General features: G+C 46.8%; 1 protein-coding gene across 4 annotated transcripts in view; it reads left to right on the top strand.

The window, feature by feature from the left end:
- Positions 1-14357, top strand: part of GPR107 (G protein-coupled receptor 107) — a 70086-nt gene that overhangs the window by 18754 nt on the left and 36975 nt on the right. For all 4 annotated transcript variants that reach the window (XR_006710430.1, XM_045469897.1, XM_045469896.1 and 1 more), the window contains exons 2-9: positions 3783-3905; positions 4239-4289; positions 4544-4623; positions 5380-5519; positions 8047-8084; positions 9530-9586; positions 13132-13242; positions 13554-13687. Coding sequence is in view for 3 of the 4 variants with exons in the window: in XM_045469896.1 (XP_045325852.1) it covers positions 3783-3905; positions 4239-4289; positions 4544-4623; positions 5380-5519; positions 8047-8084; positions 9530-9586; positions 13132-13242; positions 13554-13687 (734 nt within the window). In the remaining variant the exon portion in view is untranslated. The remainder of the gene's footprint in view (positions 1-3782; positions 3906-4238; positions 4290-4543; positions 4624-5379; positions 5520-8046; positions 8085-9529; positions 9587-13131; positions 13243-13553; positions 13688-14357) is intronic.

A 14357-nucleotide genomic window follows, 5' to 3' on the forward strand; every position in this document is an offset into this window, starting at 1 on the left:
TTTGTTGAGGGTCTTTATCATGAAATGATGTTGTATTTTTGTTGCATACTTTTTCTGCATTTATTGAGGTGATCATAGGATTTTTTTCTCCCTTCATTTTGTTATTGTGATGTATCACATGTATTGATTTGCATGTATTCAGCCATCCTTGCATCCTAGGGGTAAATCCCGCTTGATCGTGGCGTATGATCCTTCCATGTGCTGTTGAGTTCAGTTTGGTGGTATCGTGTTACGGAGTTTCTCGTCTGCGTTCATCAGGGATATTGGCCTCTACTGTTCTTGTCTTGTAGTGCCCTTATATGGCTTTGGTTTCAGGATAAAGCTGGCCTTGTAAAATGGCTTTGGACATGCTCCTGCCTCTTCGGTTTTTTTGGAAGAAGTTGAGAGGGGTTGCTGTTAATTTTGCCTTAACTCTTTTTCCTGTTTGATTGGTCTCCTTACTCATTATTAGTTTGTTCAGATTTTCTCTTTCTTTAGGAGTCAGCCTTGGGAAGTTGTGTGTTTTTAGGAATTTGTCTTCTAGGTTGTCCAGTTTGCATTTAATATCATGTCGTGATTACCTTTGCATATTGGGAGGCAGTAGGGTGAAAATGGCTTTCCCGTCAGATCTGTGTTGCAATCCCAGCTTTACCACTGATCGTCTCTGTTGTCTTGGGCCACGATTTCACCCCTGAACCTGTGTCTGCGTCTCTACCGTGGAACTGCCGCTCTGAATTACACTGGGCTGGGTGAGGATGGGATGCCCTGGGAAAGCCCTCGGCCCGTAACCCGTTTCTCGAAAGGTGCGGAAAATGTGGAGCTTATGATGCTGTTACAAATGTTTAAAAGGAAACTTGGAGATTTTAGAGGAGTATTTCTCTCAAAATGTGGTTTCTGCATTATAAGTAGCCATGGTGTATGTTAAATATGATGATTTGTGTATTTTTACCATAATTTAAAAAATAATGGAGGGGCACCTGGCTGGTTCAGTCGGTTAAGCGTCTGGCTCTTGATTTCGGCTCAGGTCACGATCTCGTGGTTCATGGAATCGAGCTCCATGTTAGGCTCTGCGCTGATAGCGTGGAGCCCGCTTGGGATGCTCTCTCTCCCTCCCTCCCTCTGGCCCTCTTCCACTCGCGCATGCACACGCACGCTCTCTCTCTAAATAAAAATAAAATTATTCAAAAACATGTATTTTGTGGCAGTGTTTTATCAAGTGAAATGCTAATATAAAAGTGAGAAAAAAACAATAAAGGAATGTAATGTTTAAATAGAAAAACAACTATTCTAAGCTTGCTATTGAAACATTTTCCCCCAAATACGCAGAAAATATCTTTGGTGGACTGAATGAGTTAAGCATTTTTTTTTTTTTAAAGCAGGCTTCCATTTTGCCACGTAGCATCTAAATGCTGGATAAATTAGAACAAGCATACTTGTAGGACTTAAACCTTCGTGTATAATACACATGCTAAAAACTAGTCATTATTGGCTCATAACTTGGTGAATTTCCACAACGTAAATAAACACACTTGTGCAACCACAAGAGTGTCACCAGGCACTTCCGGAAGCTCCTTCCGACCCCCTCCTGTAGCCACTGAAGTCTCTTCCTCCCAAGGATCCCCCTCACCTGACTCTGTTCCCGTAGACAATTTCCCTGTGTTTGAATGGATTGTACCTATGGCGGCCTCGTTTAGCTTAGTGTTCTGTTGTGAGGCTCCGCTCGGGGCAGGAATTTGTTTATTCATTCTGTCTCTGGGGATCCTGCCAGAGCCTGAAACCGCAGTGCCCTGAGGCGTCCGTCATATGTAGTTGAATTGATTTCTCTCCCGTGCATCTAGGTCTGTGCTAGTCTTGTGCCTTCGGGAGCATTGGGAAAAGAGGCACTCACATCATTCTCTTAGAATCCTGAAAGAGGATGTGAGCTTTGGCATTTTGGGTTTTGTGGTCGAGCCTTCCAGCGGATGACTTCTAATATCTTCTCTGCTTCTCTTGTCCTGTCCCACCCGGGAGTGGGAGTCCAGCGACGTTCTCTAAATGCACAGCTGGCTCCTAGGAAAATTAGGGAAATTCCTAGAGGCCAAAAAAAAAGACGGTGGGGGTGGGGGTGGGGAAGCTGCAACCTCTGGAGCCAAAGCCTTGGGTGCAAGGAGGCAGGGGGGTGGGGTGGTCAGGGTGTGGCTGGAGCTGTGTCCCTCTCCTTAGCCCCTAATATTATAGGACCCTCAGAGCTATAGTCCTTGAATTGATGAGTGGGCTAGGAAACATAACCCTCCTAATGGCAGTAAAGTAAGTGTTTTAGCTATCGTGTAGGGGGTTACAGTTTATGATTTTTTAAAAAAAATTTTAATGTTTATTTATCTTTGAGAGAGTGCAAGCAGGGGAGGGGCAGAGAGAGAGGGAGACACAGAATCGAAAGCGGGCTCCAGGCTCCGAGCCGTCAGCACAGAGCCCGACGCGGGGCCCGAACTCACGAATGGCAAGATCGTGACCCGGGCCGAAGTCCGACGTTCAACCGACCCAGCCACCCAGGCGCCCCCAGTTTATGATTTGAATGCTGTAGACTGATCCACAGCCTCTCCTCCGAGGCCTTTGGGGTTTGTGATTTTAGACTCCCTCTGATGTCCGGGAGACCCAAGTCTAGAGAGAAAATTAACACTCACGCGAAGAAACAGCCGGCTGTGAAAGCCAACAGAGAACACTGGAAGCAGAATTAGAGCCCCCAGAGCATCTCAGTGGATTGTAACGTAGTTTATGTTTAAAACTGGAAGGAACAAAGGGTAGAATTAAAACACATGAGCCAGAAGCAAACAGTAGCAAAAAGGACTGTGTAGATTGGAGGAAGAACCAAATGCAGGATTTAGAAAAGTGCTCGGCTTAGTGCCTTGCATCTAGAAGCTTCCTAATTAATAACTGTTAGCTTCTGAAGGTGCTCAGATTTAGGCACGTGATTCTCAACATAAAACTCCTGACTTACCCAATATGCACTGTCTTCATGGAGCCTCCGTTCTAGAAGTATTCCCTAGAGCTTTTGTTCTTTTGGCCTTAAAATGTATTGACTTGGTTGAGATTGGAATCCCAACTTTGGGATGGCTTCAGGCGGCCGTGGTAGCACCTGCCCACGTGTCGCAGTTTCAGCAGCTCTCAGGGCTGTCCTGTGTCCGAGACATCGCCCTCCACCCGGCTAGTGCCTGGATTCCTGCTGCATAAGGCTTTGTTTTCTGAAACCCCATCGTGTGTGACATCATTTTAGATGCAGATGTTAAAAAATTGTATCGTAGGTCAAAAAAATAATGTCAGGTGTCCTTCATCGTCCCGCAGTGGGAGGAGCCGGGTAGGTGCATAAAACTCTCATAGGAAGATTGATATAAATGAGTGTATTCTCGGAGCACCTTTGGCCACTCTCCCCCTCCCTCCTCCCCTCCCCCATCATGTTTTGAGTGCCTCCTGATGCCAGGCCTTGTGCTAGCAGGAAGCTTGTGAGGATGACTAAAACATTGTTCCTCCTTCCCGGGGAGTCACATTCCGCTTGACCACCAAGTCTGCCCCTAGGGCCCTTACAAATGCACGGGGATGAATTGAATCTATTGTATGCCTCTTTCTGCAAAACTGTTGCTATCTTATGAATTTCTGATGAGTCTGCTTCAGCTTTTGGAGCAGGAAGGTATATGTGTTGTGTATATTGCCAAGTATATGGAAACGTGAGCTAGCTAGCTAGATACTGTAGTTTTTCAAGCAATAAATAGGTTAAATAAATCAAGTTAACTTCTCCCTTTGACTCATTCCACCACGGCAAATCTTTCTAGGACGATGTGAGGCATAAGGTTCATCTGAACACCTTTGGATTCTTCAAGGACGGGTACATGGTGGTTAATGTCAGTAGCCTTTCAGTGAATGAACCTGAAGGAGCCACAGACAAGGACACAACCGTAAGTGCCTTCCGGGAGATCAAGGTCTTTACCCGTTTCTGTTGTGTAGATGAGAGCTTCACCCCCCCCCCCACTTAAATATGAAGTATCCCAATGTAGAGAAAATTAAACTTGGGGGGTGGGCGTCAAGTCAGATAGTTTTATTTTTTAACACTTAAGTTGTAATTCTTGAATAATTTTTCGTAACTGGGGTTGCTTCTTACAAAATGAGTGCTCAGAAGACCAAGAGAAGGCTAGGCCAAAGAATCGCCTTTTCTGCTCCTTGAGTAAGAAAGGTGTGGATGCCAAAGCACTGTGTGGACACTTACCTCTGCCCTTTCCTCCCCCTCTTAGATTGGATTCAGCCTGGACCGTACAAAGAATGACGGGTTTTCTTCCTACCTGGTGAGCATCCCTTGCATGACCCGGTTCCCTTCATCACTTTGAGCCCAAGACGCTGGGTGGGAGCCTCCTGCTTTTGTCAGTGCTGTGTTCCTGGCGGTGGGGGCTGCTTTGACTCCCTGGCCTCTCTGAGCACCCACAGCTGTGTGGTCTGGGGCGGAGCACGGGTCACTTGCTTGCCTTGGTCCTGAAAACTTTCTGTTCTTATTCTGACGTGAGTGAATGAGATGATGTACCCCCGGGGCTTCCTTTCTCAGGATGAAGATGTGAATTACTGTATTTTAAAAAAAAAGTCCATCTCCGTCACCCTTCTAATCCTAGACATCTCCAGAAGCGAGTAAGTAATTGCAGTGTTCCTTCAGTCCCATCCTAGAGGAGACTTAGGGGGAGTTGGGTAGCTAAGCTGACATTCGCGGAGCGTCTACCAGATACTGGGCCGAAGGCAGGACGTCAAGAACATGATGAGGGGGACAGAGGTGCCGCCCCCGAGAAGCGTGCAGATTAATGACGGAGACCCAACGGCAATACACGTGGTCACAGCAATATAGAGAGGAAGTAGGGCGGAGAAACGGGTGACTTAGAGAAGAGGAGGGAAGGCTTCAGGCAACCATTGGCTCCTTGGCAGGACGGGGTCTGCTGAGCGGGGAGAAGGGAGGGAATGCACGTTCGGCAGGCCACGCATAGTGCCCACTGCCCCTCACAAGCCTTCCCAGAGTTCCCTTTAACATCTTACTTGGTTTTTTACCCCTCGCTCCACATCCCTTGTGCACCAATTCGTTGAACACATTATAGACACTAAGGGGAAAAATACGTTCATCAGAGCCGTGTGGTCGCTAGGAATGTAAGCTTCGGAGTGAGAATGTCAGGTCCTCGCCCGGCTGCTTCCGGCCTCACCACTCTTGGGCAAGTTATTAACCTCCCCGAGCCCCCATTTCAGCAGGTGTACAAAGCAGACAGTAGAATCCACATCAGGGACCTCGTAAGGACTACCTGAGATGATGGGTTTAGACCCCGGGACAGTGTGTAACACAGGGCACTCAAAGGGCCCTAGCATTCCTTTGAACTTGTTTACTTTTCTCTTATTTGAATTTAGGGTGAGAGTAAGATCTCCATCAGACGGTGGCACCCAGCTACCAAAGATCATCTTCAGCAAGGATGAGAAAGTCCTTGGCCAGAGCCAGGAGCCTGGTGTTGACCCTGTTCCAGCGGGCAACCAGACGCAGCAGAAACAAGGTAAACTATAAGGTGGAGAACAGCATTTTCTTTACCACCCTGCTTCGTAGATTCTTCTTTGTCCCCAGGTAAAAACCACACATGGTCATAGCATTATTTTATTTTGGAGGTTGTCCAAAAATAAATAACCGTCAAAGAAAAAGGTGGAAACTGGGGGAAAGGAGAAACAGAACAGTAATTTCTCTGACCTTGTTGTGTTAGAATTTTAGTATTTCTGTTTTCTTTTAGTTTTCTTTTTTTTTTTTTAAGTTTATTTTTGAGAGAGTGAGAGAGAGCCCTTACACAAGTGAAGAAGGGGCAGAGAGAGAGAGAGAGAAAAACCCAAGCAGGCTATGCACCAGCCCAGAGCCCACTGTGGGGTTCGAACTCAGGAACTGTGAGATCATGACCTGAGCTGAAGTTAGAGGCTTAACCGACTGAGCCATTCAGGTGCCCCCGTATTTCTGTTTTCTTCTGAGCTGTTTCCTGGGTGGGTCTAGAACATTTGATTTTTATTTCTTGTAAAAATTCTTTTAATGTTTATTCATTTTTGAGAGAGACAGAGTGCAAGCAGGGGAGGGCCAGAGAGAGAGGGAGACACAGAATCTGAAGCAGACTCCAGGCTCTGAGCAGTCGCACAGAGCCCAATGCAGGACTCGAACCCACGAACCGTGAGATTGTGACCTGAGCCAAAGTCGGAGGCTTAACCGACTGAGCCACCCAGGCGCCCCTGATGTTTAAAAATCATAGTCATGTTTGTAATTTCCTAAGCATCCCTGTTCACTCAACTTTAAGATAGTTCATCCTTACCAGCCATCCCATTATATGGATACTGTAACTTGCTCAAGCTTTCCCCTTAAGGAGACGTATTTCCATTGTCATGCTATTATAAATATTGCTGCACTGGAGGTTCTTTATTTTAGAACTTTGGTCATTTCTAGAACTTTCTTTAGGATGGGTTCCCTGAACTGGAATATTCGGTTCAAAGGATAGGAGTACTGAGAGAATATTGGTACTATTTTCAGCTCCTTTCCAAATGAGTTGTATGAATTGATACTCCTTTTGGAAAATACATAAGAACAATGCCCACATCACCTTGTCCTAGCCAGGACTGGGATTTTGGTGTGTGTTTGTTTGTTTTAGACCCAAAGTAAAAGGCAAAAAGGACTCCTGTTTGGGTATTTACTCTTAACTACTGAGGTTGCACTTTTCCTCCATATGTTGATTAACCAGTTTATATTTATTGCCTCTTTTATTAACTGTCAGGTTTATCTGATAGTTTAGTTCTTAAAGAGAACTTACTCTTTATTATTGACACTTTTTTTCTCAGTGTGTCAAAACTCTAATCCCAATTAAAAGACATACAGAAACGTTACCTTTGCGTGATGGTGCAGCTTAGTGTCTGCGTACCATTTCCTCCTCGTGCTGGTTTCTCATGCTCACGTACACATTCACTGCATGGAAAGTATCCTTTCCCTACTTTTATTTTGAAACTCTGTCCCTATAGCGAGGTTGAGATCCTGTCTTCCCCATGAAGATATCTTAAATAAAAATAAGGCCCAGATGCCCTCTCTGTTCCATGAAAGAAGCCATTAGCAATCTTAACACTCCCTGCTGTCGGGAAAAAGCATCAATTATGCTACTGTTATTTGCTATGAGTTTTTCCGTATGTGTAAATAGATGTCACACACACACACACACACACATATATTTGTATATATACATATATATATACATATTTTGTTGTTGTTGTTTATTTATTTTGAGAGGGAGAGAGTGTGTGTGTGCATGCAGAAACAGGGGAGGGGCAGAGAGAGAGAGGGAGAGAGAGAAGATCCCCAAGCAGGCTCCACGCTGTCAGCACAGAGCCTGATGTGGGGCTGGAACTCAGGAACCATGAGATCATGACCTAAGCCAAAATCAAGAGTCGGATGTTAACTGACTGAGCCACCCAGGTGCCCCGTGTGTACATATTTTGAAACAATGATCTGTTTTTAAATGTGATTACTTAGAAAATGAGGAAGGTCACTCCGTGTGGCATCTCTGGCAATAACATACACTAGATTATTCAGAGATGAGTTTCCCTATTGAGACTGAATGTTATCCTTTGTTAGAGAGCATTTATGGGGCGCCTGGGTGGTTCAGTCGGTTAAGCGTCCGACTTCCGCTGAGGTCATGATCTCGCGGTTCGTGAGTTCGAGCCCCGCGTTGGGCTCTGTGCTGACAGCTCGGAGCCTGGAGCCTGCTTTGGATCCTGTGTCTCCCTCTCTCTCTCCCCCTCCCCTACTCGTGCTCTCTCTGTCTCTCAACACTAAATAAACCTTAAAAAAAATTAAAAAGAGCATTTATAAGCTCCAATTTGCTGCTTCTGCAATTGAAGAATCGTTTTAGAATCTGAGGAGTTGGCATTCTACAAGATAACATACGGCCTCACCTTGTTCGTTTGATTTATTTGATACTAGGCAAGCTAGAGCCTCATAACGTGATACTGTAATATATCTAAGAGCTGAATCATGCAGTAACATCTTTTAAATGTTTCTGCTTCTAGACGGTGGAAAGTCTAAAAGAAGTACGGTAGATTCCAAGGTAAGAACTGACCACCCACTGCTCAGCTGTTCTGCGTATATTTGTAGCTGTGTGTATATGTGTGTGGTTGTATGTATATGTAAGTGACTGTATGTGGGGATACGAATGTGGGTATGAATGTATAGACATACACATAAGCAGGTACACACAGGTGCGCGTGCCTACTCCACGGGGCGTTGCTCTCTGTCGGGAGAGCTATTACTACACTGGAAGAATAAGCATGACAGGTGCCGGGAGCCGGCCTGTGGGAACTAGAAGGTGTGCCTTGAGCAGAGAGGGGGATCTTAGATAATATAGGTCCAGACAATAGAGGGTGTATATTGATGCACCCAAAATAGGAAGTCCTCAGGAGTTCTTGGTCAGGAAAGACTGATACAGATGGTGTTTGGGGCAGACGTTGCCCTGAAAGTAATGTGCAGAGGAGCCTGGGAGTGGGGGAGAGCGGAATCAGGAGGACCCGGAAGAGCGCCCGCTGTGATAACGCACGGTGCCCTGACAGCGTCGTGAGGGTCTGCAACCAGAGCAGAGCCTTGGAATGGGAAGTAAGGGCTGGGGGCGAGGCAGGGGAGGGAGGTGTTTATCTTCTACTGTTTGTAGTAGACGAAGAGATGGTAGAAATCGCAGAAGGAAAAATCGGCAACGTTTGGGTTTGGGGTATCTTGAATTTTCAGCGAGGGGGCACCCAGACGGCAGCGCTTCGTCGGAACCGATGCGTTGAAGGGTAATCGTCATACGGTTAAGTGCACACTTTGAAAAGTTTCGCCCTAAGCGTCCACCTGTGAACCCGCCACCACGATCAAGACCGTGCACCCATTCACGGTCCTTCAGGTTCCTCCTCCCGCCCCGGGCAACCACCGATCCGCCTCTGCAGATCAGTAACGCAGAGCTTTGTAGAGGTGCCTTATGCAGCACGCGCCCCGGTTGTCGTCTTTGACTCCGCGTGACCGTATTGAGTTCGGCCATGTTGTTGGCTGTATCCGGAGTCCCTTCCTTTCCGTTGCTGAGAACTTGTCGGTTGCGCCGATGGCAGTAGGCTGATGGTTTGAAATCGGGAATGTCGTCCAGGTGGTGTGTCGGGGTGTGATCTGGGCAGGCATCCGTAGTCTTGCTGAAGCCTTAAGAGCAGAGATGTGCTCCGGGGTGGGGGTGGGGGCGAGATCGGGAGGGCGGGGGCAGGGAATAGGGGGTTATCGGGGAGGCAGAAGAGACCTCAGAGAATAGGAAGTAGGTGAGGAGGAATTCCCGTTCTCTGGGAAAGGGGATCTCAGACATCTTGAAAGGATGGTGAATTTTATTTTCAGAGAGTTTTGAAGGTCAGCCAACTCAGGATTTTTTTAAAAGGATGTGTTTTTGGTTTCGTTTTTCCATTTCCATTTTTATGAGCATACATTTTTTGCCAGTGTCCTCCTAAAACAGGCGATTGTGTTTTGTTTTTTGTTTTTTAGGCCACGGGAGAAAAATCCTTTTCTGTTCACAATAGCGATGGGGCAGTTTCTTTTCAGGTATGTATTCTCTTTGAGTCATCTCCGCAGGATTTATCCCTACAGCGTAAGTGGGTGAATTTGTGAAGGAAGTTTGAGTTTAGGAATGATAGTTTAGGCATGCTACACATCGGTCACTCGAACGCAGTAGCTCTTTCCCTGGCAAACCTACAAGGTGGACACGGTTACCCACCGCTTACCAGATCATGTCTCTGAGAATGAGCCACTTTGTGAATGTCCAGCATGAGTGACAGGGTCCAGATTCCAGCCCACGTCTGCCCGGCTGTCCCCATACCTCTGCCTCTTTAATCCCGTGCTGCCCCCTATTCAGAGTGTTCTAGAAGCACAGAATTCTGTACCTAGGAGGACCTGTGGTGATCATTGACGATGCTGGTAGGATTTGAGAGATGAATTCCCCGGGGCCCCTAGGCCTTGAGTGACCGGACCAGCTGGTCCCGCTGTTCGGTGCACGAGAGCACGTGTGGCAGCCTTACAGCCTTGGATGGGGTCCAGCGCCCACTTACTAGGTGGTGACCTCAGACAACTCAGTTAACTCCTGAATCTTGCTCTCCAGTCATCTGAAAGTGAAACATGATGGAACCTATCTCATAGAGTTCTTGTAAGTATCATTTTTAAAGATATAAAAGTGCTTTGTGAAACACTATACAAATAATCTTTTATCATGAATTTGTAAGAATCGCTGTCTCTTTTCTAAGCAGTTTTCATTAATTGAGGTCTAATTTGCTTCGAGTGAAATGCACAGGGCTTACACACGCAATTTGATCAGTTCTGGCAAAGGCACGCACCCATGTAACCCACTCTCTATTGAGATTTCCGATATTTTTATCACCTCAGCGCCCCCCATCCCTGCATCCACTGTCCTGATTTCTTTCAGCATAGATCATTTTGTCTCTCTAAACAATTTTATATGTTCTTTAAATTTAGTACCCCCAGGTTTTAGTAGCTAATTGAGAGCCTGTGGATGCTCGTCTGCTCAGAACCCTTGGCGGCTTCCCATCTGCCTCAGAGCAAAAGCCTCGAGCCCTTCCCGGTCTGCAAGGCCACGTGGTCTGGCTGCCGTCTTGTCTGTGACCTCGGCTCCTGTTTTCTGCTCCAGCCACGGAAGCCACCTTGCTGCTCCCTCCCAGAACCGATCAGGCCTGAGCCTCTGCTGTGGCTGTGCCCCCTAGTGGGAATGCTTGTCCCTCAGAATCCACATGATTAATTTCTTCCTCTTTCAAGCCTTTGCTCGAATATCATCATCTCGTCAAAGCTTCCTCCGTTCGCCCTGTTTTAAATGCAGCTCCCTTCCTTCCCCTGTCCCTGCAGGCTTCCCCTTACCACTTTTCCTTTTTCCAACCTGCTGTGTACTCTGCTTATTTATTATGCGGATGTTCTGTCGCTCCCGTTAGAAGGTAGCCATAAGGGAGAGGTTTTTTTAAATCTGTTTTATTACTGATGTATGTAAAGTCCCTAACCTTGGGCCCGGCCCATAATAGGCTGTGTCCATTAGTAATCATGGAGCCAAGTAACTGGGTACCAGGCGTTGCGCTGAGTACTTCCACGTTGTCGTTACCCCAGTTCATCCTTCCAGCACCTTTGTGAGGTAGGCACTGTTATCATTCCCCTTTTACAGATGAGGAGACTGAGGCTCAGAGAGGTTAAGTAACTTGTCCAAGGGGAGGATTCAAACCCAAGTTTGTCCGACTCCAAGGCCCATGTGTTTAACCACTTTGTTCACTGCCTCCTTAAGAAAATACGAAAGGTACTTTCCTTTTTTCCTTCTCTCATTTTAAAATGCTTGCTAATACAGTAAGCTTTTTGAAATTTCTTTAAACCGTTTTTTTAAAAATCACCAAGGAGGGGCGCCTGGGTGGCGCAGTCGGTTAAGCGTCCGACTTCAGCCAGGTCACGATCTCGCGGTCCGGGAGTTCGAGCCCGGCGTCTGGCTCTGGGCTGATGGCTCAGAGCCTGGAGCCTGTTTCCGATTCTGTGTCTCCCTCTCTGTCTGCCCCTCCCCCGTTCATGCTCTGTCTCTCTCTGTCCCAAAAATAAATAAACGTTGAAAAAAAAATTAAAAAAAAAAAAAATCACCAAGGAAAGAAAACGTGGTGGGATTTACACATTTGTCACTTACTGGCGCTCTGTGTCAGGGTGAGTGTCGTGGGGAAGCAGCTTGTGTGGTGGTTAAGAACGTTGAGATAAACAGTTTGCAGGGTTCTCGGGGTGCATGCGATAGGCAGTGGATGGCCAGTCTGCCTTCTCTCTGGCTTCCCTTTTCCTCGTAAAGAAGTCGGTACATGACCCCTTGCCTTGCTGTTCGCTAATTTTGGACAAGGCAGTCACTGTGAGCCTTTCTATCCCATCCACGGAGCAGGGATGATAGTTTATCTGCCTAAAGCAGGAAGGGTACCGTTAGGCCTTATTCCTACTCTAGAATATACATTCGTGTTTGATTTTGTTTGCCGGTCAGGTGCCTCCTGGGATCGGCCATGATATTTCTGCTGACTTTTTTAGAAATTTCTATTTCTTAGAATCTTCATGGGCATCTTACTTTTGGAACTAAAAGTTACCAAGACGTTAAGAGTTTTCTGGCTACCTTGCGTGGACTAAGACATACGCTCTGACGTTGACAGCTGAGCTTGGGAGATGATTTAACAAAGGAATAATTCCAGCTTAAATACCTGCGGTCTCTTATTTCCGTCTTCTCGTCAGATACCTGTTTTTTTCCCTATCCTGTCTGAGTGGACCTTTGTAACCATCAGCGGGGGCCAGAAATAGAACAGTGCCAGCACCCCAGAAACCCCGTGTGACCTTCACATCCCTTCCCAACTGTTATGAGAGATGTTATAGCCCCGTCAGTTCCTCGCTTCTCCTTATGGTTTATCGTGTATCTGTGTAGCCCTCAAGAACGTATCTTAGGCTTGTAGCAAAATGCTTTTGACCAAGGAGTCGTATTTTCTAATCTTATCTACAAAATGTCTTTGGATTTATGTTAAACTCCGTTTGAACACCTGAAACATGCAAGAAACAGGAAAGTGTGCAAATGTAGAAAATACAGCCTGTGTCCCTGTTGTCTGAAATCACAGGTATACATTTTAACGAGGGAGTGTTGGTCCTCTGCCTTTTCAAGTAGCAGGTGGGCCTCCTTCCTTTTTCGGGAGTTTTTTGTTTGTTTGTTTTTGTTTTTAACCTAAAAGAGCAAGGCGACATGTTGACTGAAAAGTAGGTACCTGCATCGTAGGTCATCCCTGCGGCCCCCAGCCACACTTGCCACAGCTGGGGAGTCTGTGACAAAACCAGGGTGGTAGGGAGTGGACCGTAGACCCCAGGTAGTGGGCATGCGGGTACTCACCAGCCACTTCCGTCCCCTTTCCTGTCGCCTGGACAGAGACCGAATTGCAGAGGAAGAAAACACCTGTTTGGTCTCTGCCCTGGGGGAATTCGGTTAGGTAATTCGTCTGTCTGTATTTGTTTCCGCCCTTAGCATCCCTGATTTCTTCCTAAGATTGAAACACGTCGCCGGGGATCTGGCATTCTGAAATCTTTGTCCTCTCCACTTACAGTTTTTCTTTAACATCAGCACCGATGACCAAGAAGGCCTCTACAGTCTTTATTTTCACAAATGCTCCGGGAACGATTTGCGGTCTAGCGACGAGCTCTCCTTCAGCCTTGATGTGAGTACTGCGCGTGGATTTTGTCAGCCCCGTAAAACGTGAGGCATTTGTTTCTTTGTAAGAGTGGGTTTTAACAACCCTTAAAACGGAGTCGGAGAAAAAAATGGCCGGAATCTCACCTCTGCAGAGGATTCCTAAGCTAGAAAATACAAAGCAGTTTGGGGTGTTTTTACACTTTACGCTGTGCGTTAGGAGTGTGGCTATCTGCCGGTACTTTCTTCGACCCGAGTGAAGCAGCTAAGGCGACAGACTGCTGGCTGTGGGGTGATCTGTTCTTGAAAAAGAAAAAATTAATCTCACGTTCGTTGCAGATTGAGATCACAGAGAAGAACCCTGACAGCTACCTCTCGGCAGGAGAGATCCCTCTCCCTAAACTATACATCTCTATGGCCTTTTTCTTTTTCCTTTCTGGGACCATCTGGATTCACATCCTTCGAAAACGACGGTAAATTGTTACTTCCTTGAGCCATCCAGCTTAGAGTATGTTGAGATGTGTATAATTTCACCTTTTGCTGGCTTCTATGCCTGGGGGGCATTGGCTGTAGCAACCCTGCCCTCTTCAAAGGGCATCTTTCCTGAAACAGGGAGACTTTGCAGTGTGTGGAGGGGCTTGGCATGCCGTGGTGTTTTTTCCCTTTGCTTTGTTTATTTCTTTATGTTTAAGATTTGTTTTTAACATTTTTATTTATTTTTGAGAGAGACAGAGCATGGGCAGGGGACGGGAAGAGAGAGAGGGAGACACAGAATCTGAAGCAGGCTCCAGGTTCTGAGCTGTCAGCACAGAGCCCCGACGTGGGGCTCAAACCCACAAACCGTGATCTGATGTTCTGAGCCGAAGTGGGACACCGAACTGACTGAGCCTGGACCCAGGCGCCCCCCTCCCTCTTTGCTTTGTTTAAACAGCAGATCCAAGTATTTTGATGATTCAGGGGCTGTTTGTTCATGAGGAGGAGGAGAGTGGCAGGGAGCCACAGCCTGGATGAGAGCGTAGCATTACTGCCTGGTGCTCGATTGCCCGTCTACCGGGCAGAGGTGTTGGCTTCCAGAGACTTGTCACTGGAGGAAAAACTTCAAAGCCCACCTGCCCGGCTCTTGGCCTCTCTTCTGAAACCCGA

Source organism: Leopardus geoffroyi, chromosome D4 (assembly GCF_018350155.1).
Source record: "Leopardus geoffroyi isolate Oge1 chromosome D4, O.geoffroyi_Oge1_pat1.0, whole genome shotgun sequence".
NCBI lineage: Eukaryota > Metazoa > Chordata > Mammalia > Carnivora > Felidae > Leopardus > Leopardus geoffroyi.